The 27,212-nt window shown below is 43.0% G+C and overlaps 1 protein-coding gene across 3 annotated transcripts in view; it reads right to left on the minus strand.

Moving 5' to 3' along the window:
* The window catches only part of cax1 (cation/H+ exchanger protein 1), a 68,371-nt gene that overhangs the window by 39,693 nt on the left and 1,466 nt on the right, over nucleotides 1-27,212 (minus strand). The window contains exons 2-5 of one of the 3 annotated variants that reach the window (XM_072241586.1): nucleotides 18,482-18,616; nucleotides 13,337-13,464; nucleotides 3,987-4,092; nucleotides 2,950-3,066 (exon numbers count right to left, since the gene is read on the minus strand). In XM_072241586.1, the coding sequence (XP_072097687.1) occupies nucleotides 2,950-3,066; nucleotides 3,987-4,092; nucleotides 13,337-13,464; nucleotides 18,482-18,616 (486 nt within the window). The remainder of the gene's footprint in view (nucleotides 1-2,949; nucleotides 3,067-3,986; nucleotides 4,093-13,336; nucleotides 13,465-18,481; nucleotides 18,617-27,212) is intronic. The other 2 variants (XM_072241588.1, XM_072241589.1) reach the window with 2 other exon arrangements.

Raw genomic sequence — 27,212 nt, forward strand, 5'->3', positions numbered from 1 at the left:
CAGCTCAGTCCATTGTGAAAAAGAGGAAAAAATGTGAAACCACAGCCATACTGCCTAGTTCAGGCTCCCCCACTAAACTTAGTCACCAGAGAAGAATGGCACTTGTAGGGGAGGCAACGGTGATGCCAGTCACTGAGTGAGTGAGCTGCAGAAGTCAGTATCTGTAACTGGAGATGAAGTTCATGGCTCCACAATCTCCGAAGCCTTGTTAAAAAAAAGGGTCTTTATGGAAGAGTGGCAAGGACGCCAGGCTTAAAAAATAGCATATTCTTGCCTGTAAAGATTTTGCAAAACATCACTTAGAGGATACCGTAATGATGCGGTCAGATGAGCCTAAAGTGGAACTTTTTGGCCTCACACTGAGCATTATGTGTGGCATAAATCTAATACTGCGCATCAGCCAGGTAACACCAACCCTACAAAGTATGGTGGAGGTAACATCACGCTATGGGGATGTTTTTCAGCAGGAGGGATCTAGTCAGGATTGACGGGAAGATGATTGCTGCTAAACACGGAGATCCTGGATAAAAACCTGGAGCCTCTGCCGGAAAGCTTACACTGGGGAGTAAACTCATCTTTCAGCAGGACAATAACTGTCAAAACAACCATGGAGTGGCTTCAAATGAAGAAAATTAATGTCCTTGAGTGGTTGTCAGGGTACCAATCTTAACTCCATCAAGCATTTCTGACAAGACCTCGAGATTGCTGTTCTACGCTGCTCCCCAACATTTTGCAAAGCTAATAGAGACTTACCCAAAAAGACAACTGGTTGCAATAGCTGTGAGAAGTGTTCAACTACGTACTGAGCAAAGGGGGATGAATACTTCTGAACTGCTGACATTTCCGTTTTAGAGTTCTTGGTTTCTCTTGCTTTAGGATTTCCCCTTTTTGTTAAAATTGGTAAATCCCTGCTATAATACTCATTTATGTGAAGAAAGGGTTGAGGGTTGAATCTTTTACAAGGCACTGTAAACCTTCAACAAACAGGAGAGACTTCCAGCCGTGACTGCAGATAGTACTAAGGACGAAGATGATCGGCATTTGAAGCAAGTGGCCAGGGATGGAGGAGACAAGCACACACAGCACAGAAAATGTAGGCTTGCACTTGAGGATGGAGCCTTCATCCAAATTTGCCTTTTAATAACAGAAAATTAAAAAAAGAAATATTATCAAATTAGTCAGGAGGCTAGAGGCCAAGCACTTTACTAAATTTAGATGATGCCAACCACCTTATGATGTCTACACTGAGATACAAGTCAAATATAATGTTATACAAACCCAAGATCAAGTAAGGGGAAATCCATTTTCAGAGACAATTAAAGTTTGCATTCTATAATTAGGAACAAAACTAGAGACCATAAAAAGAGGAACAACAGTCCACGGGGGGTTTTAAAAAGGGAACAATAATCTTAATGCTGTGTTTAGTTATTCAAGCCAAACTTGCATAAGAGTGAGAGAGAAACAAGGTACTGACTTGGACCACTCCCTCAGAATAGACAATTTTCAGAACAAGGTAGATTGGGAATTAAATCTAGGCTTTATATCTGGAGACTAGCAAACACTCATTGTCTTAAATCATGAGGGGTGGGGAAAGAATAAAAAAAGATGGCATACTATTCCAAATCTGGACATAATGGGTGAGGTAGTATACTATATCCAACATAAAAAGCAGGTTAATATTCTGTAGAAAGAAATGAATCATAAATTTGTATTTGTTCATCTGTACAACAGAGGGTGTTTCCCAAAGAGGATCAAAATGCAAGGGAGAACTTACCAGTCAGCTCAAGGAAGATCTATCTACTAATAAAGGAACACACACTGTCTGTGCACTACAGGATGGAGTATATAAAACAGATGGTCATCAAGAATCAACATTATTCACCAAATACATGTCCGTGTCTTAGGAATTTGCTGTGGTGTGTCGTCACGACTTGCAACAATAGACAACATAGGTTGGAAGTGATTCCCAAGGTGAATGAGGCTGAGGAGACACCTGTTAGAGGGTCACAAATGGGATAGATAGTGCAGTTTTATTCCCATTGAGAGCAGGTCAAAAGCTAGATGGAATAAGTAAGGTGACAAGGATTTAAATGGAAATAAGGGCACAGTTTCCACCCCAGAGGGTGGTGGTGGGTAATGGATCGGGCTACCAGAAGTGGTGGCAGAGATGGATACAATTGTTTAAAACACATTTGGATAGATCCATAGGAAAAATTTATAGGAACACGGGCCAAACACAGGCAAATGAGATGAGTAAAGACAGGCGTTTTGGTCAGCGTGAATGAGTCAGGCTTGTTTCTGTGCTGTGTAATTCTATTAATGTACAAAGCCAAAAAGGCTTTGCAAACTCATCAGACACAACAGGCCAAACAAAACCTACTGGAGTTATTAGATTTTGTGGTAAAGCATCTTTAAGATACAGAGACATCAGATGTTTAATAGATCAGCTCTCCAAATCAACACAGTGCAGAAATTGGAAAGTTTACCCACAACTTGGTGCAGAAAATTCCATGTTTGTCACAACGAAATTGGATTTAAGACCAAGTACACGGGACTTGCCAAATGGAGACCAAGCTCACCAAGACGCCAATTGACATGGTTTAGTAATATCAAAACTGCAGGAATTACAAGTATCTAGCACATAACTAGGGGTGAATGTTCAAAAGCCAATACACCTGATAGATCCTTGCAAGGAAGTAGATTCATGAAACTAATTTTGCATTTTGAACTCATTTAGAATTTAATAGAATTCATGCAAGGAAATAAATGTCCATTTTCCAATTTTCAAATTACCTATTTAAAAAAGAATTAAGACAAATTGCCATCTGTTGTATTAGATTAAATAAATGTTAGACCGTAACAACTACCATCCCTCCTTAAAGACAGCGATGGTACTGCAGATGCAGTTCATTACTTCACGTTAGATGTTCAACATGCTGCAGTACCTACCGTAAGGAATCCCCACGATGGTAACAAACATAACTAAGGCAACGAGAAGGTAGAGCAGAGAAATCCACCAGCCAAACAGCAGCACATACAACACATTGTCACAGGTGACCAGAGATCCTGAAAGACAGGTGAGTACACTGTAATACAGTCACTGGATTTCATGCTGCCCAAAGTTTGTTGGGTGCATTCCATTTTAGGGAAGGAATGCTGATGCAGAACCAAACAGGATTCACTTCTGCATCCCCAGTGGTAAACTAACAAATCAAAACCAAATGTTTGCTGATATGGATTGTCACATCAACTGCTAGCCGGTGAGCTAACAGACAGCTGAAGCTGCAATCTGAATTTAGTAGATCAAATGGGCATCTGGGTACATCAAGTCACAAGCTTAAAGATTTAGTTTCCCTGAGCTCAACCACTGAGGAAGTTGAAATCACAATGTTGGAAAAAAGCACAGCAGCAAATAACATCATTTTTGGTTGTTAACATAATTAACATGTCCCAAAAGACAACCAGCTGTAAAAGGCTTATTGATTCTATTTCATATGATGTGAGCTAGATTACATACAAATGCAATCTTGGCAAGTTTAAATGCTAGTCACTCACATTCAGTCTTTCTTCACCTGGCCACTATTCTTTCATTTCTTTAATTAGATAAATTATTTGGTTTTACCCCAGTCCTAATAACTGGTCCCTATCCAAATTATGATCCCAGGTTCTAAATTCATGGTACAGAAAATACTGCCTTAACTTCAAGTCCTCAGAATCCTGTACATTTTAACTCAAAGATTCTGCAATACAGGACAAATTTAACTAATGTTTTTGAAAAATAAAACTTTTTGATATAATTGCGTAGTTTTCAATGCTCTATTTACTAATACACCACAATCTACCCCACCCACCCCTCAAATACCCCACAAACACAGATTGGGATGATAGAATATGGAAAGTATTCAAAAATAGGACCATCCAATTTCCACTCAATACCTCATCACATATACAGGGACAAAACATCAAAATACTTCTTGCAAAATTACCTGGATGTTTGATGACGTTGAGATCAGAATAGAGTTCTTTCACTATTGCAGAACGGTCTTCCCAGGGTCTCTCGGTCACATGACTTTTCCACTTCTTAAATCCGAACTACAGAAGTTACAAATGCAGATTGCAAAAAAGTTCAGGTAAACCAACCACTGCTCGTTTTATAAGCCCTGTCCTCCAAACTTGCATAGGAATAGTAGACGGGATAAACTCTTAGACAGGTGCATTGGTGGATATTAAGAGGAAAATATTTCTTCTGTCAGTCACATTCACTGACGACAATCAAACTTCTTTCAATTATACATGGCATAAAAATGCACTTGCCCAAACATACACTCTCCAAAGATCATACTTTAACTTTACTTCATGTTAGCTGCTAACTGCAGGAGATTTTGCACCAAACTCCCATCAAAAGCCAGCTAACTTTTTAAATCTACAGGTGATGAGCCAATTTACTTTAAAGACTTGCACAGTTAGAAGCGCAGACCAAATGCAGCACGTCTACATTTGCTGATGGCACTAAACTGAGTGGGAAAACCAAATTGTGCAAAAGATGTGGAGAGTCTGCAGAGAGATATAGGTAGGTTCAGTGAGTGGGCAAGTGTCTGGCAGATGGAATACAAGTTGGTAAATGTGAGGTCATTCACTTTGGAAGGAAAAATAGTAGATCAAAATATTATTAAAATGATAAAAGATTGCAACATGCTATTGTACAAAGGCACTTGGGAGTACTTATGCATGGGTCACAGAAAGTTGGTTTGCAGGTCAAGTCAAGACAAGTTTATGATCATTTAATTATGTACACGTATATCACCGAACATGATGTTTCTCCTGACCAGAGTGTAAAGCAGAGTAGTACACATAACACACAATAACTTAGGAAAGTAAAAATTACATCTATAAATGAATAACGCACAGACAAAGTGAAGTGCATAAATTAAATATTGTAGGATACAGTACACATTATCCAGTGTCACTTTGAATGTGATGCCGCAGGCAGCTCAGAAGCTGCTTGGCCTGAGCAAAGGTGTTTCCCATCCTGACTATCGCAGTCTCACGCCTGATGGTAGAATATCAGGGAGGATGCTGGATGGACGGGAGGGATCCATGATATACTAGGGGCCACGTGTACGCAGCGCTCCTGATAAATGTCCCCGATAGAGGGTAGAGACACCTCTGTGATCCTCCTGGCCATTCTCACAGTCCTTTGTAGTTTATTAAGAAGGTAAGAAGGTAAATGGAATACTACATTTCATTACTAGAGGGATTGAATTTGAGAGCAGGGAGGTTGTGCTGCAATTGTACAGGGTATTGCGAGGCCGCACCTGGAGAAATGCATGCAGTCTGGTCTCCTTACTTGTAGAGGAGGTTCACCAGGGTTATTCCAGAGATGAGTGGCAAACCTATGAAGAGAGATTGAGTCCGCTCGGACCATACTTGCTGGAGTTTGGAAGAGAAAGAAGATACAGTGGCATGCAAAAGTTTGGGCACCCTGGTCAAAATGTCTGTTACTGTGAATAGCTAAGCGAGTAAAAGGTGAACTGATTTCCAAAAGGCAAAGTTAAAGATGACACATTTCTTCAATATTTTCAGCAAGAAAACTTTATTTCCATCTTTTACAGTTTTAAAATAACAAAAAAGGAGAAGGGCCCAAAGTAAAAGTTTGGGCACCCTGCACGGTCAGTACTTAGTAAAACCCCCTTTGGCAAGTATCGCAGCTTGTAAACGCTTTCTGTAGCCAGCTAAGAGTCTTCCAATTTTTGTTTGGGGGATTTTCTCCCTTTCTTCCTTGCAAAAGGCTTCTAGTTCTGTGAGATTCTTGGGCCATCTTACATGCACTGCCCTTTTGAGGTCTGTCCACAGATTCTTGATGATGTTTAGGTCGGGGGACTGTGAGGGCCACGGCAAAACCTTCAGCTTGCACCTTCTGAGGTAGTCCATTGTGGATTTTGAGGTGTGTTTAGGATCATTATCCTGTTGTAGAAGCCATCCTCTTTTCATCTTCAGCTTTTTTACAGATGGTGTGATGTTTGCTTCCAGAATTTGCTGGTATTTAATTGAATTCATTCTTCCCTTTACCAGTAGGAGGGCCGGGGCAGAGCGTAAAGAGTCGAAGGGGATTTGCAATGGACAGAGGAGGGGAGAGTGAAGTTGGGGTGAGTTGTTTGAATAGGGTTGTGGGGAAGGTTTGAGGATTGAGGCATGGCGAGTGCTGGGGCCTGGTGCCAGAGGGGCTTGTACGCATGGGCCACAGTGGGGTTGAACGTGAGGTGATGGACTTTGTGGGTCAGTGGAGAGGGAACTAGGTCAGTTTGAGCTAGGCAAGCCATGCCTAGCTATGGGATTAAAGAAAAAAAAGTGCATTGCCCATGTTGTTCCATTGTTTAAAAAGGGTTCTAAGAGTAAACCTAGCAATTATCGGCCTGTGAGTTTGACATCAGTGGTGGGTAAATTGATGGAAAGTATTCTTAGAGATGGTATATATAATTATCTGGATAGACAGGGTCTGATTAGGAACAGTCAACATGGATTTGTGTGTGGAAGGTCATGTTTGACAAATCTTATTGAATTTTTTGATGAGGTTACTAGGAAAGTTACAGGGAGGTAGTCACACCTAGGCTGCCAGAAGCAGGTCGTTGGGTGACAGTCAGAGGGGGGAAAGCAAAGGTGAGTAGACAGGTAGTGCAGAGCACCCCTGTAGCCATTCCCCTCAATAATAAATTTACTGTCCTGGATACTGTTGGCGGGGACGACTGACCGGGTGTGAGCCACGGTGGCAGGGCCTCCGGCACTGAGTCTGACCCTGTGGTGCAGAAGGGTGGGACGGAGAAGAGGAGAGCTGTCGTCATTGGAGACTCTATAGTCAGGGGAGCAGACAGGAGATTTTGTGGACGTGAGAAGGACATCTGCATGTTTTGTTGTCTCCTGGGTGCCAGGGTCCGGGATGTCTCTGACCGGGTGACTGACATCCTGATATGAGAGGGAAAGCAACCAGAAGTCGTGATACATGTTGGCACCAACGACATAGGCAGGAAGAGGGATGAGGTCCTGAAGTGTGAGTTTCGGGAGCTGGGCAGAAGGCTGAAGAACAGAAGCTCAAGGGTGGCGTTCTCAGGATTGCTGCCAGTGCTACGTGACAGAGATGGTAAGAATTGGAGGAGATGGCAGTTGAATGCGTAGCTGAGGAGTTGGTGCAGGGAACAGGGTTTTAGATTTTTGGATCATTGGGATCTCTTCTGGGGAAGGTGGGACCTGTACAGATTGGATGGTTTGCACCTGAACCCGAGGGGGAGCAATATCCTTGCAGGTAAGTTTGCTAGCATGGTTCGGGAGGGTTTAAACTAATTTGCAAGGGGGATGGGACCTGGAGCGATAGAGCAGTGAAAGAAGTGCATAGAGTAAAGCCAGATCTAACATATAGAGAGGCTTTGAGGAAAAAGAAGCAGAATAAATGGTGTAAAGGCAGAAGGGTTGAAGTGTGTGTACTTCAATGCAAGAAGCATCAGGAACAAAGGTGATGAACTGAGAGCTTGGATACATACATGGAATTATGATGTGGTGGCCATTACAGAAACTTGGCTGGCACCAGGGCAGGAATGGATTCTCAATATTCCTGGATTTCAGTGCTTTAAAAGGGATGGGGGGGGAGGGGAGGAGGGGTGGCATTACTGGTCAGGGATACTATTACAGCTACAGAAAAGGTGGGTAATGTAGCAGGATCCTCTTTTGAGTCAGTATGGGTGGAAGTCAGGAACAGGAAGGGAGCAGTTACACTATTGGGGGTATTCTATAGGTCCCCTGGTAGCAGCAGAGATACCGAGGAGCAGATTGGGAGGCAGATTTTGGAAAGGTGCCAAAATAACAGGGTTGTTATCATGGGTGACTTTAATTTCCCTAATATTGATTGGCACCTGATTAGTTCCAAGGGTTTAGATGGGGCAGAGTTTGTTAAGTGTGTCCAGGATGGATTCCTGTCACAGTATGTGGACAGGCCGACTAGGGGGAATGCCATACTAGATCTACTATTAGGTAACGAACCGGCTTAGGTCACAGCGGGTGAGCATCTGGGGGACAGTGACGACCACTCCCTGGCCTTTAGCATTATCATGGAAAAGGATAGAATCAGAGAGGACAGGAAAATTTTTAATTGGGGAAGGGCAAATTATGAGGCTATAAGGCTAGAACTTGCGGGTGTGAATTGGGATGATGTTTTTGCAGGGAAATTTACTACGGACATGTGCTCGCTGTTTAGGGATCTCTTGCAGGATGTTAGGGATAAATTTGTTCTGGTGAGGAAGATAAAGAATGGTAGGGTGAAGGAACCATGGGCGACAAGTAAGGTGGAAAATCTAGTCAGGTGGAAGAAGGCAGCATACATGAGGTTTAGGAAGCAAGGATCAGATGGGTCTATTGAGGAATATAGGGTAGCAAGAAAGGAGCTTAAGAAGGGGCTGAGAAGAGCAAGAAGGGGGCATGAGAAGGCCTTGGCAAGTAGGGTAAAGGAAAACCCCAAGGTATTCTTCAATTATGTGAAGAACAAAAGGATGACAGGAGTGAAGGTAGGACCCATTAGAGATAAAGGTGGGAAGATGTGCCAGGAGGCTGTGGAAATGAGTGAGGTCCTCAATGAATACTTCTCTTTGGTATTCACCAATGAGAGGGAACTTGATGATGGTGAGGACAATATGAGTGAGGTTGATGTTCTGGAGCATGTTGATATTAAGGGAGAGGAGGTGTTGGAGTTGTTAAGATACATTAGGACGGATAAGTCCCCGGGGCCTGATGGAATATTCCCCAGGCTGCTCCACGAGACGAGAGAAGAGATTGCTGAACCTCTAACTAGGATCTTTATGTCCTCATTGTCCACGGGAATGGTACTGGAGGATTGGAGGGAGGCGAATGTTGTCCCCTTGTTCAAAAAAGGTAGTAGGGATAGAACGGGTAATTATAGACCAGTGAGCCTTACGTCTGTGGTGGGAAAGCAGTTGGAAAAGATTCTTACAGATAGGATCTATAGGCATTTAGAGAATCATGGGACAGTCAGCATGGCTTTGTGAAGGGCAGATCATGTCTAACAAGCCTGATAGATTTCTTTGAGGAGGTTACTAGGCATATAGATGAGGGTGGTGCAGTGGATGTGATCTATATGGATTTTAGTAAGGCATTTAACAATTTCCACACAGTAGGCTTATTCAGAAAGTCAGAAGGCATGGGATCCAGGGAAGTTTGGCCAGGTGGATTCAGAATTGGCTTGCTTGCAGAAGGCAGAGGGTCGTGGTGGAGGGAGTACATTCGGATTGGAGGGTTGTGACTAGTGGTGTCCCACAAGGATCGGTTCTGGGACCTCTACTTTTCGTGATTTTTATTAACGACCTGGATGTTGGGGTAGAAGGGTGGGTTGGCAAGTTTGCAGACAACACAAAGGTTGGTGGTGTTGTAGATAGTGTAGAGGATTGTCGAAGATTGCAGAGAGACATTGATAGGATGCAGAAGTGGGCTGAGAAGTGGCAGATGGAGTTCAACCCGGAGAAGTGTGAGGTGGTACACTTTGGAAGGACAAACTCCAAGGCAGAGTACAAAGTAAATGGCAGGGTACTTGGAAGTGTGGAGGAGCAGAGGGATCTCGGGGTACATGTCCACAGATCCCTGAAATTTGCCTCACAGGTGGCTAGGGTAGTTAAGAAAGCTTATGGGGTGTTAGCTTTCATAAGTTGAGGGACAGAGTTTAAGAGTTGTGAGGCAATGATGCAGTCCTGTAAAACTCTGGTTAGGCCACACTTGGAGTACTGTGTCCAGTTCTGGTCGCCTCACTATAGGAAAGATGTGGAAATGTTGGAAAGGGTACAGAGGAGATTTACCAGGATACTGCCTGGTTTAGAAAGTATGCATTATGATCAGAGACTAAGGGAGCTAGGGCTTTACTCTTTGGAGAGAAGGAGGATGAGAGGAGACATGATAGAGGTATACAAGATATTAAGAGGAATAGATAGAGTGGATAGCCAGCGCCTCTTCCCCAGGGCACCACTGCTCAGTACAAGAGGACATGGCTTTAAGGTAAGGGGTGGGAAGCGCAAGGGGGATATTAGAGGAAGGTTTTTTACTCAGGGAGTGGTTGGTGCGTGGAATACACTGCCTGAGTCAGTGGTGGAGGCAGATACAGTAGTGAAATTTAAGAGATACTAGACAGGTATATGGAGGAATTTAAGGTGGGGGCTTATATGGGAGGCAGGGTTTGAGGGTCGGCACAACAATGTGGGCTGAAGGGCCTGTACTATGCTGTACTGTTCTATGTTCTATAAAGTTGACGAGGGTAAAGCGGTGGGTGTTGTCTATATGGACTTCAGTAAGGCCTTTGACAAGGTTCCACACGGAAGGTTGGTTAGGAAGGTTCAATCGTTAGGTATTAATATTGAAGTAGTAAAATGGATTCAGCAGTGGCTGGATGGGAGACGCCAGAGAGTAGTGGTGGATAACTGTGTGTCAGATTGGAGGCCGGTGACTAGTGGTGTGCCTCAGGGATCTGTACTGGGTCCAATGTTATTTGTCATATACATTAATGATCCGGATGAAGGGGTGGTAAATTGGATTAGTAAGTATGCAGATGATACTAAGATAGGTGGAGTTGTGGATAATGAAGTAGGTTTTCAAAGCTTGCAGAGATAATTAGGCCAGTTAGAAGAGTGGACTGAAAGATGGCAGATGGAGTTTAATGCTGATAAATGTGAGGTGCTACGTTTTGGTAGGACTAATCAAAATAGGACATACATGATAAATGGTAGGGCATTGAAGAATGCAGTAGAACAGAGGGATCTAGGAATAATGGTGCATAGTTTCCTGAAGGTGGAATCTCATGTGGATAGGGTGGTGAAGAAAGCTTTTGGTACACTGGCCTCTATAAACCAGAGCATTGAGTGTAGGGGTTGGGATGTGATGTTAAAATTGTACAAGGCATTGGTAAGGCCAAATTTGGAGTATTGTGTACAGTTCTGGTCACTGAACTATAGAAAAGATGTCAACAAAATAGAGAGAGTACAGAGAGTACAGAGAAGATTTACTAGAATGTTACCTGGTTTCATCACATAAGTTACAGAGAAGGGTTGAACAAGTTGGGTCTTTATTCTTTGGAGCGTAGAAGGTTGAGGGGGGACTTGATAGAGGTATTTAAAATTATGATGGGGGATAGATAGAGTTGACATGGATAGGCTTTGTGAACGCAACAGGCCAGGCAGCATCTCTAGGAAGAGGTATAGTGGACATTTCGGGCATACCTTTGCTCACTGCAGCCAAAAAGTTCTATTTTAACTTCATCAGTCCACAGGACTTGCTTCCAAAATGCATCAGGCTTGTTTAGATGTTCCTTTGAACCTTCTGAATAGAACTTTTTGGCCACAATGAGCAAAGGTATGTTTGGAGAAAAAAGGGTGCAGAATTTCATGAAAAGAACCCCTCTCCAACTGTTAAGCACGGAGGTGGATCGATCATGCTTTGGGCTTGTGTTGCAGCCAATGGCATGGGGAACATTTACTGGTAGAGGGAAGAACGAATTCGATTAAATACCAGCAAATTCTGGAAGCAAACATCACACTGTCTGTAAAAAAGCTTAAGATGAAAAGAGTATGGCTTCTACAACAGGATAATGATCCTAAACACACCTGAAATTCCACAATGGACTACCTCAAGAGGTGCAAGCTGAAGGTTTTGCCATGGCCCTCACAGTCCCCTGACCTAAACATCATCGAGAATCTGTGGATAGACCTCAAAAGAGCAGTGCACGCAAGACGGCCCAAGAATCTCACAGAACTAGAAGCCTTTTTCAAGGAAGAATGGGCGAAAATCCCCCAAACAAGAATTGAAAGACTCTTAGTTGGCTACGAAAAGCATTTACAAGCTGTGATACTTGTCAAAGGGGTGTTACTAAGTACTGCCATGCAGGGTGCCCAAACTTTTGCTTAGGGCCCTTTTCTCTTTTTGTTATTTTGAAACTGTAAAAGATGGACATAAGAAAGTTTTCTTGCTTAAAATATTAAAGAAACTTGTCATCTTTAACTTTATGCCTTTTTGGAAATCAGTTCACCTTTTACTCAGCTATTCACAGTAACAGAAATTTTGACCAGGGATCCGAAACTTTTGCATGCCACTGTATCTTATAGAAATATATAGCACTATGAAAGTTATTTATAGATAAGAAAGAGGCAGGGAAGTTGTTTCCATGCATGGTGAGACTAGAGCTAGTGGACATGGTCTCAAGATTCAGGGAAATAGATTTAGGACAGATCAGAAGGGACTGCTTTTTAGAGGGAATGGTGAATCTGTGGCCACTTCATTAAATATATTTAAGCCACAGTTAGTTAGGTTTCTGCATAGCAGGAGAATTAAAGGCAGGCAGGCAGAGTAGAGTCTACAGGCAGATCAGACAAGAGCTTATTGAATGGCAGGGAAGGCTTAACGGGCCAGATAGCTGATCCTTGCTCCTACTTCTGACATTATAAATGGAGGCAGATATTATTATAATTGAAGGCCAGATAGCCGACTCCTGCTCCTACTTCTGATGTTAATGTAGTTGAAGGCAGGCAGTATATAGATATTCCGTTGCCTCTCCAAGAATCAATCACAAAAGGAGGAATAGCACAGCTACGAAGCTAACCTCCCCCTCCAACCAAGCTACAGAATTTAAAGTACGAGGACGCAGCCAGTCAGTTATACTCTTGTTGCTTTTCTGAAAGAACTAACTGGCTCAATAACTGTTTCCCCTTAGTTGAACTAGGGGACACCCACTCAGCTTTTGGCAGCCCTGATGGAGACTGCTTCCACCACTCTTGCATTGCACTCTGTTAAAGATTGTGCTTCTCCATCGTCCAACAGAGCATTTTGTCTCTGGACCATAAGATATAGGAGCAGAATTAGGCCATTTGGCCCATCGAGTTTTCTCCGGTATTTCATCATGGCTGATCCATTTTCCCTCTCAGCACCAATCTCTTGCCTCCCCACCCCCACATCCCTTCATGCCCCGACCAATCAAGAATCTAGCAACCTCTGTCTTAAATATACCCAATGACTTGGCCTCCACCACTGCCTGTGGCAAAGAATTCCACAGATTCATCATTCTCTGGCTAAAGAAACTTCCCCTCATCTCCGTTCTAAAAGAACACCCCTCTATTCTGAGGCTATGTCCTCTGGTCTTAGACTCTCCCACCATTGGAAACATCCTCTCCACATCAACTCTGTCAAGGCCTCTCACCATTCAGTAGGTTTCAATGAGGTCACACCTCATTCTTCAGAATTCCAGTGAATACAGGCCCAGAACCATCAAGGCAATACTGGAGGATAATTTGACTGAGTCACTTACCTTGTAGTTGTTGGCTAATTTATGGGCCTCCACTTCATTTTCTGCCAGCAGTGTGGTCTTTGTCATCAAGCAGCCCGGACACGTGATTCCTTCACAGGAATGATTTTGCGTCAGAGTTGAACAGGTCACTGTAACAAAATCAATCAAGACTTATTTTTAAGAAAACGAGTGATGATTCAACCCTTACCACAGACCTTACAAATAGGACAAGAATCAACATCGTAGTGCTTTTTAATTTGTCCATCTAAACACAAGTGATTTTCCCAAGTTACTCAATTGCAAGGGTCAGAGTTATATCGTAAAATAGAAACAGCAGCAACCCTATTCCCAATCCAAAACTTCACAGGAAGCAAAATATAAACTGTATCAAAATACTTAAGTCATACCTCTGGTTAGGCAAGTAACATATTTCGAAACAAATCCTACTTAGACCACCATATTTCAAAAGAACAACGGCAGAATATATATATATCTCTATTATACATTGTCATATAATTTCTTTATTGATCAGATCGTTGAGGCTGACACGGTCGTGTGGTGGGATTTGAACCACTACTGCCTGTAAGGAGTTTGTACATTCTCCCCGTGACCGTGTGGGTTTCCTTCGGGTGCTCCAGTTTGCTCCCACAGTACACATATGTACCATTGTAAATTGTCCCGTGATTAAGCTCTGATTAAATCTGAGCAGTGGTGGTTGGCATGGCTCAAGAGACTGGAGGGCCTGTCCTGTGCTATTTCTCAATAAATAAATAGAAATAAGGAACAGATCAGAAGAAAATAAGTACGTACTTAATCACATCAAGTTCATGATCTCTTGCTCAAAGTCTTAACCATCCAGATTGCAGAGAGAGTGTCACAACACAGTGGCTGTCTACTGAAGTAATACATTCCACAATGACCTGAAAAACGTAAAATGAGCAACTAAACTATCAACTGCTGACACTGCTGCTAACAGATGGAGGCACTGTGTCAGGACGTGTGATCCAGATCACGCCAAGCACAATACTCACTCCAAATGGAAGCATTAACAGCCCAGGGTTAAGAACAACTGCACTGCTGCCTCATGGTTCTAAGCAGGGAGGTTCAATCCCGACACTGGGTGCTGCTTGCACGAACTTTGCAGACTCCCTCGTGACCACGTCGGTTTCACTGGTGCTCTGCTTTCACCCATATCTCCAGAACATGGCACTGTATGTTATCTCACAGTGGAGCCAAATGCCAAAAAATATAATCAAAGTCTAAAGGCATGCAAGAGATAAAATACGGCGGAGCTAGAAAGAAAATGAAAGGGTAATGTAAATTCTCCACCAAGAGTTAGCATGAACGCAATGGACGGAATGGTCTCTTGCATCATTAATAACTGAATACCGATCAATCTGTCTAGATACACTCAGTAGTTCTTGCAATTCTCTAACTAAACTTACACGACCCTTTGTGTGAAGAACATCCTGGGCTGAGGTCATTGTGGAATGCATTAGCTCAGCAGAAGAACATGACCCGGTTTAAGAAGGTGCTGCTGATGCCCAGCGACTACTTATCAGTGGCAAAATACACAAACAAACAAAGTTACTAAACACCTTATAAATAACACTTCATTAATATCAATCACCACGAACAATGGAGAGGCGTGCAGAGGCGAGGCTAGACAAACAGAGGTGGGTGGAAGAGGCGAGGCAGGAGTGAGAGGAGTTCTGAGGTCTGATCAATTTAAGTGGCAGGCCAGTTCTACTCACTGCTCTACGACGTTCACTCAGCTCTGTGATGAACTGCGGCAGTGGCCTGTTCCGGGTACAGTAAGGCCTGGCTTCCTAAAACTGCAGTTCTGAGTGCTATTTGCTTACTTCTATTGCTTGCACGATCTTTTTCTCTCTCTGCCCACTGTGTTTCGATGGTCTTTTTTAAAATGGGTTCTTTTTGGATTACATTGCTTTGTGACTGCCTGTAAGGTGACGAATCTCAAGGTTGTACAATACTTTGAACTTTGAAGAAACTGACTTCCATTTCAGTTACAATTAGCTGCTCCTTTTTGAGACTTTACAGCATAAAACCATAAGACATAGGAGCAGAAATAGGCCATTCAGCCCATCGAGTCTGCTCCAACATCCTATCATGGCTGATCCCAGATCTCACTCAACCACGTATACCTGCCTTCTCGCCACATCCTTTGATGCCCTGACCGACCAGGAAACAATCCACTTCTACCTCAAATATACCCACAGACTTGGCCTCCGCCACAGTTGTGGCAGAGCATTCCACAGATTCACTACTCTCCGGCTAAAAAAATTCCTCCTGACCTCTGTTCTAAAGGGTTGCCCCTCAATTTTGTTGCTGTGCCCTCTAGTTCTGGATACCCCCACCAGAGGAAACATCCTCTCCACATCCACCCTATCTACTCCTTTCAACATTCAATGAGATCCCCCTGCATTTTTCAAAATTCCAGAGAGTACAGGTCTTAAGCTGCCAAACGCTCATAATATGTTAACTCCTTCGTTCCCAAAATCATCTTTGTGAACCTCCTCCGGCAACACATCCTTTCTGAGATATGGGTCCCAAAACCATTGACAATACTCCAAGTGTGGCCTGACTAGTGTCTTATAAAGCCTCAGCATTATCTCCTTGTTTTTATATTCTATTCCCCTTGAAAAAATGCCAACCTTGCACTTACTTTCTTTACCACAGACCCAATTTGTAAATTAACCTTCTGAGAGTCTAACACGAGGACTCCTAAGTCCCTCTCCACCCGATGTTTGAACCTTCTCCCCAATTATATAATAGTTTGCACTATTGTTCCTTTTACCAAAATGCCTTATCATATATTTCCTAACACTGTATCCCATCTGCCACTTTTTTGCCCATTCTTCCAACTTGTCTAAGTCCTGCTACAATCACATTGCTTCCTCGGCACTACCTACCCCTCCACCTATTTTCGTATCATCAGCAAACTTTGCCACAAAGCCGTCAATCCTATTATCTAAATCACTGACAAACAATGTGAAAAGTAGTGGTCCCAATATTGACCCCTGAGGAACACCACTAACCACTGGCAGCCAACCAGAAAAGGCCCGTTTTATTTTCATTCGCTGCCCCTGCCTGTCAGCTATTCCTCTATCCATGCCAGTATCTTTCCTGTAATACCATAGGATTTTATCTTGTTAATCTTGTTAAGGTGCCTCATGTGTGGCACCTTATCAAATGCCTTCTGAAAATCCAAGTAAATGGCATCCACCGCCTCTCCTTTGTTCACCCTGCTTGTTACTTCCTTAAAGAACACTAACAGATTTGTCAGGCAAGATTTCCCGTTACAGAAACCCTGCTGACTTTGATGCCCTAGTCTGCCCTCGTATTTCATCTTTTCCATTCTTATAGCTTTCCAGTTGCTTTTTGTTGGATTTTCAAAAGCTTCCCAATCATCCAACTTCCCATTCGCTTTTGCTACCTTATATGACTTTTTCTTGGCTTTTTGCAGTCCTTAACTCCTTTTGTCAGTGGCAGCTACCTAGCCCTGCCACATGAGAACCACTTCTTCTGTGGGACCTATCTGTCCCACGCCTTTTGAACTATTCCTACAAACTTCAGCTTTCTCTGCTTCGCCATCATCCTCGCCAGTATCCTTCTCCAATCCACCTGGGCAAATTCTTCCTTTACGCCTCTAAAATTCCCTTCATTCCATTGCGATACTGGTATATCTGACTTATGCTTCTCTCTCTCAAACTACAGTATGAATTCAGTAATATTATGATCACTGCCTCCTACAGGTTCCTTTATGTTAAGCTTCCTAACAAGATCTGAGTTATTACACAACACCCAATCCAAGATAGTCTTTCTCTGAGTAGGCTCAAACACAAGCTGCTCTAAAAAGTAATCTCGTAGGCATTCAACAAATTCCCTCTCTTGCGATCTGACACCAACCTGATTTTCCCAATCCCCTTGCATACTGAAGTACCTCATTACAATTGTGTCACTTCTGTCAAGATACTCCCAAAGAAACATCAACCTTGCATCTACTCAGTCAATCGAGTAAGAAACTTATATTTTAATAAGGTCACCACTGTTTTTCCTAGACTCAAGATGTGCAGCCAGAAGACAATTTCACTCCACAGGGCAAATTGCCATCCCAGAAACCAATCTGAAGAACTTGCATTATAAACAGACTTGGACCAAATGGCTGTTGTAAACCGAATAACTGTGGCTCTACTATCTGGACTCCAAAGCGAATGCTTCCAACTGATTTCTGTCCATTGACTAATCTTCATTCCCTGCTTGTAAAGTAACCCTGAACCTGCATTCTCCTATTGGGTTTAATTACCTCACCTACCATGGTCATAATCTACCGAAACTCCAACTGCACCAGAGACACTGGCTCCCCTTCATTCTACCCGTCACATTCTTAAACAACTAAAGTTTTATCAGACAGTATTTTCCTTTCATAAATCCATGTCAAATGTGATCTGCAATCACCCTGATAATTCTAGACCAATAATGAAGTCACCCTTGCAATCTCCCTTGTCATGGTCCTTGACCTGCTTGCCCACCTTCACGGCACTTTCGAAGCGTAACATTATATTCTGCATTGTGTTCTTGCTTTTCTCTTTGTGCTACCTTGATGTACTATGTTCTGAATTTAACTGTGTGGACCAAATGCGAAACAAGTTTGTCACTGTCTGTACGGTTTATGCGCCAATAATAATCCAATGAGTTTTCAATTCCCTACTGCTACTGATGTAGTTCTCATTTTCATTTGGTTGCATTGCCCAAATATTGAGTTTACATTTATTACTGTGAAAACAATATTGGGATTTCTGGAATTTTAGAAGATGAAAACTAATACACCCACCATAGCCATTTTTCAAAAGCTTGGGTCTTAGAAGGGTGTGGGGGGGGCAGAGTCAGGCACATTAAACTTTTCAGTACTCTTATTAAAACTAAGAGACAAGAGATTCCGCAGATACTAGAAATCTGGATCAACACACATAGACAAAATGCAGGAAGAACTCAGCAGGTCAGGCAGCATCTACGGAGGGAAATGGGAAGGCAACATTTCATGCCGTTGCAAAAGGGGATGGAAAAGCACCGTGAAAATGCAATGGTTTCCAGACGGGAATGAACACGAAAGGCGTGATAGATGACCAACTCGAAAGGACTAACCTGCATGCAATTTTGGTGTAAGTGGTGAAGGGAGGTCCATCAGTTCAGTCTGCAGATGTAGCTCACACTGCCTGTCCCAGGGGGTCAGAGGATAAGGACCTGCTTCAGCCCTTAGAGAACTCTCCCTCCCAAAGTCTATCAATGGAAACAAAAACCAAGATGTCCTCCATAAGATGGTGGTTTCATATTCTACATTAACACTTATACCCGTATAACGTCACAATAAAAACTGCAGGACTGCCAAAACCAAGGAATCCGGGTCTTATTGGCTGGATACAAAGTTGTCTCACCTTAGGTGAGGATCTCACTGTACAGAATCTGATCAAAGACGTCTCACTGTACGGAGTCTGATCAAAGACGTCTCACTGTACGGAGTCTGATCAAAGACATCTCATTGTACGGAGTTTTGGGATCAATGTTGCTTAATGCTTGAAAATTCAGTGCCAATTAATCCATACAGAGCAATCAGGTTCAGAGTTCGTTGAACACTCAATAGAATACATAATGGGGAATGAATATTGTCCCACACTCAGACATTTATCAGCAGGTTCACTTGTATTTGAAAAGCTTGTCCCTGGGGACTGAGGCAAGATTTCAGGGCAAAATGCCAATGACTTTTTAAGGACTGGGTCAAAACTGCCAAGAGTAGGTCACAGAAATAAGTTTATAAAAAGATTTTGTTTTGTAGCTAGAGGTTAAAAAATGATGCCTCAAACATCCAAGGAGCCACATGCTTGTGAGAAAACGAGAGTGCAGCTAAAATAAAATTGGAATACAACTTGTAAACAAAATAGGTGGAACTCAAGATTGGTTCAGGTTCAGGGTTTAGACATGCCAGTTGTCATTTTGGGTAAAGCAGGCATGATCTAGGCTGGTGCAATCTGGTTCAGGTGCTTAGAGGAGTTCTTTAGATCTCCTGAAAAGAGACATTCATTGTACAAAAAGGCCAGAGCGCCCACACAAGCTAACAGCACAAATCTATAACCCAGGATGCTGGCATCACAGGCAAGATTAGTGTTCATTACCCATCCTAAGTACCCTGCTGCCTTCCAGCATCTGCTGCTTTTGAAACTCTACGGTGTCTTGGGACTGGAAGCTGCTGCAATACCCCATGCAAATCAGACACTCTGACCATAGTTGGTGGTACATAGATATTCAGATAGGCTTTGCCTTGATGGTAGAATTGAACACGTAGGTAAATGAACAACATTCCACCAAATTCCCAAGCTGCGCCATCTGGATTGTAGGAAAGATCTGTAGATGGACTAAATTAGACATCGTTGTATTTGTGGGCAGGACACATTTGGCCAACATTCTACTGCTGAATAGCAGCTAGTGTTTCAGTTGCTTTAGTGCAGAGATAGTTCCTGTACACAAGGTTGAAAAGAAAGACAATCATGTCAAAGCAGTTTGCAACTGTACAACTGTAAAGAGGGACTTGGGGGTAGCCACAGACAATTGCAAGAAATGAGCTAACCTATTTCCACAGTGCACAAGTGTTCACAAATAGCGCTGTGATAACATCCAGAGAGCCATTAGAGTGATGTTCTTGGGGATACCTTTTAGCCAAAACTCCACTGAGTAACTTCCCTGTTCTTTTCTAAAATAGCGACGCTCAAGAAAGCGATGTCTTCCGTGTGACGTCTCAACCAACAGACAGCAACTGCAACAAAGCAGCACCGTGTCAGTTGTGTACACAAGTAGCAGCAGAGAGTGGAAAGGGAACCCCAACCCTTTCCCTCAGGCACAACTGAGCCATGACAAACACTCAACAATTTCTTTTTTAAAAAGATATACATCACCACAGCCAAGCAATTGGGGTCCACAGGTTCAGTGGCTGCTGTTGTGTTTATTGACAGTAGGCGATATGAACCACATTGTCTAAAGATGGCTTTTTGAAGACTGCAGTCTCAGGAATGGCAGAAATGCATCTCTCACTTCAGATTCCCAGCTACAGATCTCACACTCGTCTATCGTGCACATTCATGGTCTTTCTGCTCACCATCACCAATGGATACAGCAGTGGAGCTGAGCTCTGACCGAACTGTAGCTTGCAGGGTCATTATAGCAGTCCATAACCTGAATGTTTCTTCTAATCAGAATCCATGGAACCATCTTACATCTTCATGAAATTTACTTGATGATAGAACAAGTTTGATGATAGAATGAGATTATATGACCAAAAAACTGGTTTACCCAAACTTGAACAGCTCTGCTCCATCTGCCAAAAGCAGAATTTGCCAATGGCCAACCATTTTAATTCCTACCCCCATTCCCATTCTGAAATGCTGGTCCATGGCCTTCTCCTTTGCCATGATGATACCACTCTCAGGGTGGAGAAGCAACACCTCATATTCCTTCTGGGTAGCCTCCAACCTGATGGCATGAACATCGATTTTCCTTCCAGTAATTTTCCCCCTCTTGATTTCTTCCTCCCCCCTCCTCTATTCTCCACTCTGGCCTTTTACCTGCATATCACCTCCCACCGATGCCCCCCTCCCCCAATTCTGTTTCTCCCATGGTCTACCCTCCTCTCCTATCAGATTCATTCTTCTCCAGAACTCTACCTTTCCCACCCATCTAACTCCACCTATCACCTTCTAGCTTGTCCCCCTCTTTCTCCCAACTTTTCATTTTGGCATCTTCCATTTCTTTCCAATCCCGCTGAAGGGTCTTGGCCTGAAAGGTTGACTGTTTACTTATTTCTATAGAAGCTGCCTGACCTGCTCAGTTCCTCAAGCATTTTGTGTGTGTCAACCTGGATTTCCAGTGTCTGCAGAATCTGTAGTCCTGACGAAGGGTCTCGGCCTGAAACATCGACTATAGCTCTTCCTAGAGATGCTGCCTGGCCTGCTGCATTCACCAGCAAATTTGATGTGTGTTGTCTGCAGAATCTCTTGTGTTTATAATTATCTCATTATCAATTCAAATATTGAAAGGTCTAGGTAGAATATATGCATTGAGGACATTTCTTACAGTGGGGAAGTCTAGAAGGCACAGAGTAGAAGATCATCGCTTTAGAACAGAGATGAGGAGGAATTTCTTTAGCCAGAAGGTGGTGAATTTGTGGAATTCACTGACACAGACAGCTGTGGAAGCCACGTCATTGCAAGTATTTAAAGCAGAGGTTGATAGGTTCTAGATTAGTAAGGGCAAGGGTTATGGGGAGAAGGCAAGAGAATGAAGTTGAGAGGGATAATAAATCAGCCATGATGGAATGGCACAGCAGACTCGATGGGCCAAACAGTCTACTTATACTCCCGTGTCTTATGGTCTGAAAGGAATGTACTGATGGTAGTGCCTCCTCATCCACGTGGTACACAACATGAGAGTTGGATCACAGCAACTACTACTCCTCAAAGCCAGGTTCAGATAAAGGACAAAACACGATTCAACAGGAACGTCAAAGGCATGGAATCCTTAACACTTCCAACACATGTTGCAAATTTTAAAAGTTAGGTGGACAGAAAATAATACACAACTTGGTGCATTTACAAATTGCTGCCTCTCAATGTCTCCCATCCACTACATAATGTACTGGGTGGGCACAGGAGTACATTCAGCCAGAGACTCATTCCACCGAGATGCAGCACAGAGCGTCATAGGAAGTCATTCCTGCCTGTGGCCATCAAACTTTACAACTCCTCCCTTGGAGGGTCAGACACCCTGAGCTAATAGACTGGTCCTGGACTTACTTCATAATTTGCTGGCATAATTTACATATTACTATTTAACTATTTATGGTTCTATTACTATTTATTATTTATGGTGCAACTGTAACAAAAACCAATTTCCCCCGGGATCAATAAAGTATGACTATGACTATCACATGGTACCATCATTCAGTCTTCCTCGGTCACCACCTGATGGCAAACATTTCTGCTGTTCTTTCTGCCACTCTCTGTTCTAGTTCTGATGGAAGTTTGCTGACCTCATGTATTAACTGTCCGACCTGAGGGTTTCCAGCATTTCCTGTTTTTCTTTAGGTTTCTGCAGAGCAGTCATTCCTGGCGTTTCTCCATATCTTTACAAATTATTTCCCTAGTGATTATCCATCTCCATCATCCTTTAGACATTTTATGTAAAGACAAGTGTTTATTTTTTCTCTCCATTATCTTCTGCCGGTCATTTTGAAGGAGTACAAATGCAGGAGGTGGCATTGAGTGTTTTTGAAATACCATTTAGGGCACAATTGAAGCATTGTGGCCAATTCTGGAATCCACCAGAGGTTGTGATTGGCCTACTGGATAAAGGCTTTCAATCACATTTAGAGCGGTGAAGATGGAACATGGAACAGCACAGTATGAGCTCTTCAGGCCTTCCCTGCTACGCAGCCCATAATCCTCCAGTTTTCTTTTCACCAAAGATGAAGTGTGCTCCTCAGAACCTAGCTGGTTGAGAAGATTAACACAAAATAATCTGCAGATGCTGGGGTCAAAGCAACACTCACAACATGCTGGAGGAACTCAGGACGAAGGGTTCCGGCCTGAAACGTCGACCGATCTTTTCCACGGATGCTGCCCGACCTGCTGAGTTCCTCCAGCGTGTTGTGGTTGAGAAGTTTGATGGATCTCTAATATCATGATCTACAACATACAGCAAACAACTCAAAAACCAAGGGTCACATTTAAAAAGGATGACGGCATACAAAAGTAAAGAAAAATTTATAGCCCAGCTGTATTACATTTTCCATATTCACATCCAACTTGACATTGAGTGCATAAAAGACAATCAGGCATTACCCGCTCAAACCTCTAACACATTCCTCGATTCACTAAATAAAGACAACGGCAGACGTACACAAGCCACATACTCCATTGAGCCAACAGTAAGCCACACCTATAACTAGAAAGCAACAATCCAGAGTCTGCTCTCAAACTTGCTGAAAAGCAGTAAAAACAAACTACTGGAGGAACTCAGTGGGTTAGACAGCATCTGCTGAGGGAAACAGATCGAGACCCTTCATCTGGGCTGGAGTTCACATCAGATAAAGGTCTAACTTTATTCTTTGTCCTGGTTACTGCAATAAATTATTTTCTTTAAAATGACGACTATAAAAAGAATGCACTGAAAACACATGATAATACACTGATTTGCTGAACACTGGTCTGTCTCCCCTCCTCAAATATCCGTAACAATTACAGCATCACAAGAGGCAGTGACTAACGTCACAGCACCAACGCCAAGTTGTCTAGCAGATCATGTGTTGAATACTGAAATAAAGATTTGATCACACTTCTGTCAAGTTTATCACATCAAATTAGTTCTGTACAGTTTGGCCTCACAAATAAAGAAGCTGTCTATTGGACCCACATCACTTCATTCTTCAACAGGTATTAACTACAGGGGCCAATTCTCCATTGTAGCAGAGAAGCAAAAAGAAACTGCAAACACCAGAAAGCTGAAAGAAGAACAGAAAACAAGGAACTGCTTAGTGGCATCTGTGGGGAGAGAAACAAATTTATTGGTCCAGATAATGATCTTTCACCAAAGAAAAGCCAACAACTTGAAACATTAACTGTTTCTCTCTCAATGGCTGCTCTCTGACCTGCTCTGCTTTTTCAGCATTTTCCATTTTTAAGTGCTGATCACCAATACTTGGCTGTGCTGTGTGGAAGGTGCAGTAAGGCAAGGGTAACAAAATGTCCAGGCAAGAATAGATTGCAAATAGAGTGCAGACAGCCCAGGCAAGAAAGGTCTTTGACAGACAAAGCCTTCCTTTACAGAGCAGATTCCTGGAGCCACCTTCATTTACAGGAGATGTTCTCCTCTGGGAATGGGCAAGAAATCAAGATGGGCTGAATTGCCTCTCCCTGTAGTGTTATTAAACAAGACATCTCAGATAGTTTAGGACAGTGGTGAATATTGGTAGCTCAGGTTGAGGCATTTGATATTGCAGTGTTCGCAGAGTGAGGCAATCAGCTTACAGATGTTTCATTACCAGTCAAGGTGACAAACTCTGTGCACAGTTGTTGGTGTTTCTCTCGGGGAGAGCTCATGTTTATATAGACACCCCCCCCCCCCGAAAATAATCAGGTCTGAGGGAAGTGGCACTATAAAAAAGCAAGCACTCCCAGAAAGAGACACGACAACTGCACACTGATTGGCAGGCGATGCAACGCCTGCAAGATAATCGCCAAGCTCAGCAAACATCACAATATCAAACATCTCCGATAGTAGTGGATTCAAGAGGTACTCCATGGATTTGGATCATTCCCAGGTTAAAATTCCGCAGTATAGTAAAAGGGAAGCGTTGCACCATTGGAAGTATCATCTCCCCAAAGTTCTGTCTCCCTCTGCCATCATTTTCAGAGAAAAGTATGTCCTCCTATTATCTCTCCAAATACCAGATGATCTTGTCCTCATCAGGTTTCCAAATGTGGGAGCTGCTTGTGAACTCTGTCCAAAATTTCAGCTGTCACATATTGACAGTGTGTCATGTGAAATGCATGATTAGCTTCCTGTCCACAATCACGTGGTGGTGGCATCCGTTAGTCTCGTGAGACCATGGATCTGCACCTGGAAAGTCTTGCTTCAGACTGTGTTAGAGCAGCGCCTGTTGTGGTTGTAGAGTCCCACACAGGAGTGACAGTCTCGGCACAGGCTTATAACCGGTAGACTGCTGCTTTCCATGTTGTGCCGTTGCGGTGATGGGATGCTGGAGTGTCCTCTCCAGGGCGCAGGCCTGGGCAAGATTGCATGGAAGACCGGCAGTTGCCCATGCTGCAAGTCTCCCCTCTCCATGACACCGATGTTGTCCAAGGGAAGGACAAGGGCTGATACAGCTTGGCACCGGTGTCGTCACAGGAGTTGCCAGAACAAGGCTGAAGTTCACCACTTCCAGTACACTTTATTAGGAACAGGTGATAAATTGCTATAACTTGCCTGCCCTCAAAATTTTACTATCAAAATTAAGAACAGTCATAATCAGCAAAGAATGGGAAGTGGGTTTTGGAAAGTAAGATCAGAATTGAGGGAATCACTGAATCTGAAATACATAACCCTTCCCTGAAGATCCAAAAAAAAGTTACATACATATTGTTCAATAAACTAATAATTGGGAAAACAGAATTGCACAAGATCATTGAAACACGCTCAAAGTATTTGGTGAATTACAACTTCCAAAGCTCTCAATTCTGGACCATTTAAGACATTTATCCAAGATGTTGTCAGAGTTCATGCACACTCAATGCTAATCTCCCCACCTATCAAGGCAGATGGAGCTTGTGCCTCAATTTGGTTGGTACAAAATGTTTTAAGGGGTTGCAGAATTTTTCTGCACAAGAAGAAAATTTCACTATTTTATGGACAGGCTGCCCTCCAATATCACTGAACATGTTTCCCTATCACTCCCACATCCTGATGAAAAGTGCCACCCATTCGAACATGATTACCTCCATGCAAGAGGTCCCTCCAATGAGCTTCTGCTTTCTAAAAATAAAAAGACTAGTTCTTCTTGCACTACCTCAAAATGTACTTTCGACTTTAAACCTTCACTCTGAAGTGAGTCAAACGGAAACCTTTTATACTATATTTGGAATTGATCTTAAGCCCATCACCTGTACTAGGGCATAGGCTGCTGACAGGAGCTTGCCAGCATCCTCTGTCCTGGGCCATTCTCCTCGATGATAGGCCCCAAGGCCTTCACCACATCTCTGAGGTGAAGATCCTTCCTCTCCTGGGGATGAGGTCTTTGGAGCATCGGTTGGTATTTCTGTAGCTCTGGGTTTTTAGGGATGGGGTTGCTTGGCCCATGCCCAACCCCCCTCTTTCTTCTCTTCACAGCCAGACTCGGGACTGTCCACGTTCAGGACTGCCTCAGAATAGAGGCACACCCATTTAGAACAGGGATGAGGAGGAATTCCTTCAGCCAGTGAAGAATCTCTGGAATTCGTTGCCACGGACGGCTGTGGAGGCCAAGTCATCGGGTACATTTAAAGCAGAGGTTGATAGGTTCTAGGTTAGTCAGGGTGCCAAAGGTTATGGGGAGACGGCAGGAGAATGGGGTTGAGAAGTATAATAAATCAGCCTTGATGGGATAGCAGAGAGGCCGAGTGGCCGAATTCTGCTATGGCTTATGATCTTAAAACAAAGTACTGCATATGATGGGCTAAAAGGGTTCTTTCTGCGCTTTGGCATTCAATAGTTCCATTCGGACAGGATTTTAAAAGATTCCTCCAGCAGATATTAAACCAAAGAAAATGTCCCAAACCAGAAGGAAAAGGCTCAGAAAGCAGAGAGGCAATGTAAGATGCTGTTGTTTTAAACACACAGCATGGTGGGTGCATGGAACACCCTGCCAGGGTCAGTGGTAGAGGTAGCTACAGAAGGCACATGCGTGGTAGAAAAATAGAAGTATATTTTAATAGAAGTATAATAGAATAGAACAGTGGTCGCGGAAGGCTTCCATTGATCTTAGAGTGCGTTAAAGGGTTGGCATAACATTATCGGCCAAAGGGCCTGTACTGTTCTATGTGTTACACACTCCATTTCACTCCACAGCATCACTACAAAAAAGTATCCCTCCAATGGTGATATCAGAGGCACCACGGATGTGTGATATCCCTTTATACACAGGATGAATTTAAAATTGAAGTTCTTTTTCCTATTACCTTGTTTATTTAGCATTAATACATTAAAGCTTGCAAAAGGCTCTTAGCAACACTGGAAGAAATAAAGAACTCATCCTCAAATAAACTTGCACACTATTTTACCATGAAACTTCGCTCAA

Source organism: Mobula birostris, chromosome 23, assembly GCF_030028105.1.
Source record: "Mobula birostris isolate sMobBir1 chromosome 23, sMobBir1.hap1, whole genome shotgun sequence".
Classification (NCBI taxonomy): Eukaryota; Metazoa; Chordata; class Chondrichthyes; order Myliobatiformes; family Myliobatidae; genus Mobula; species Mobula birostris.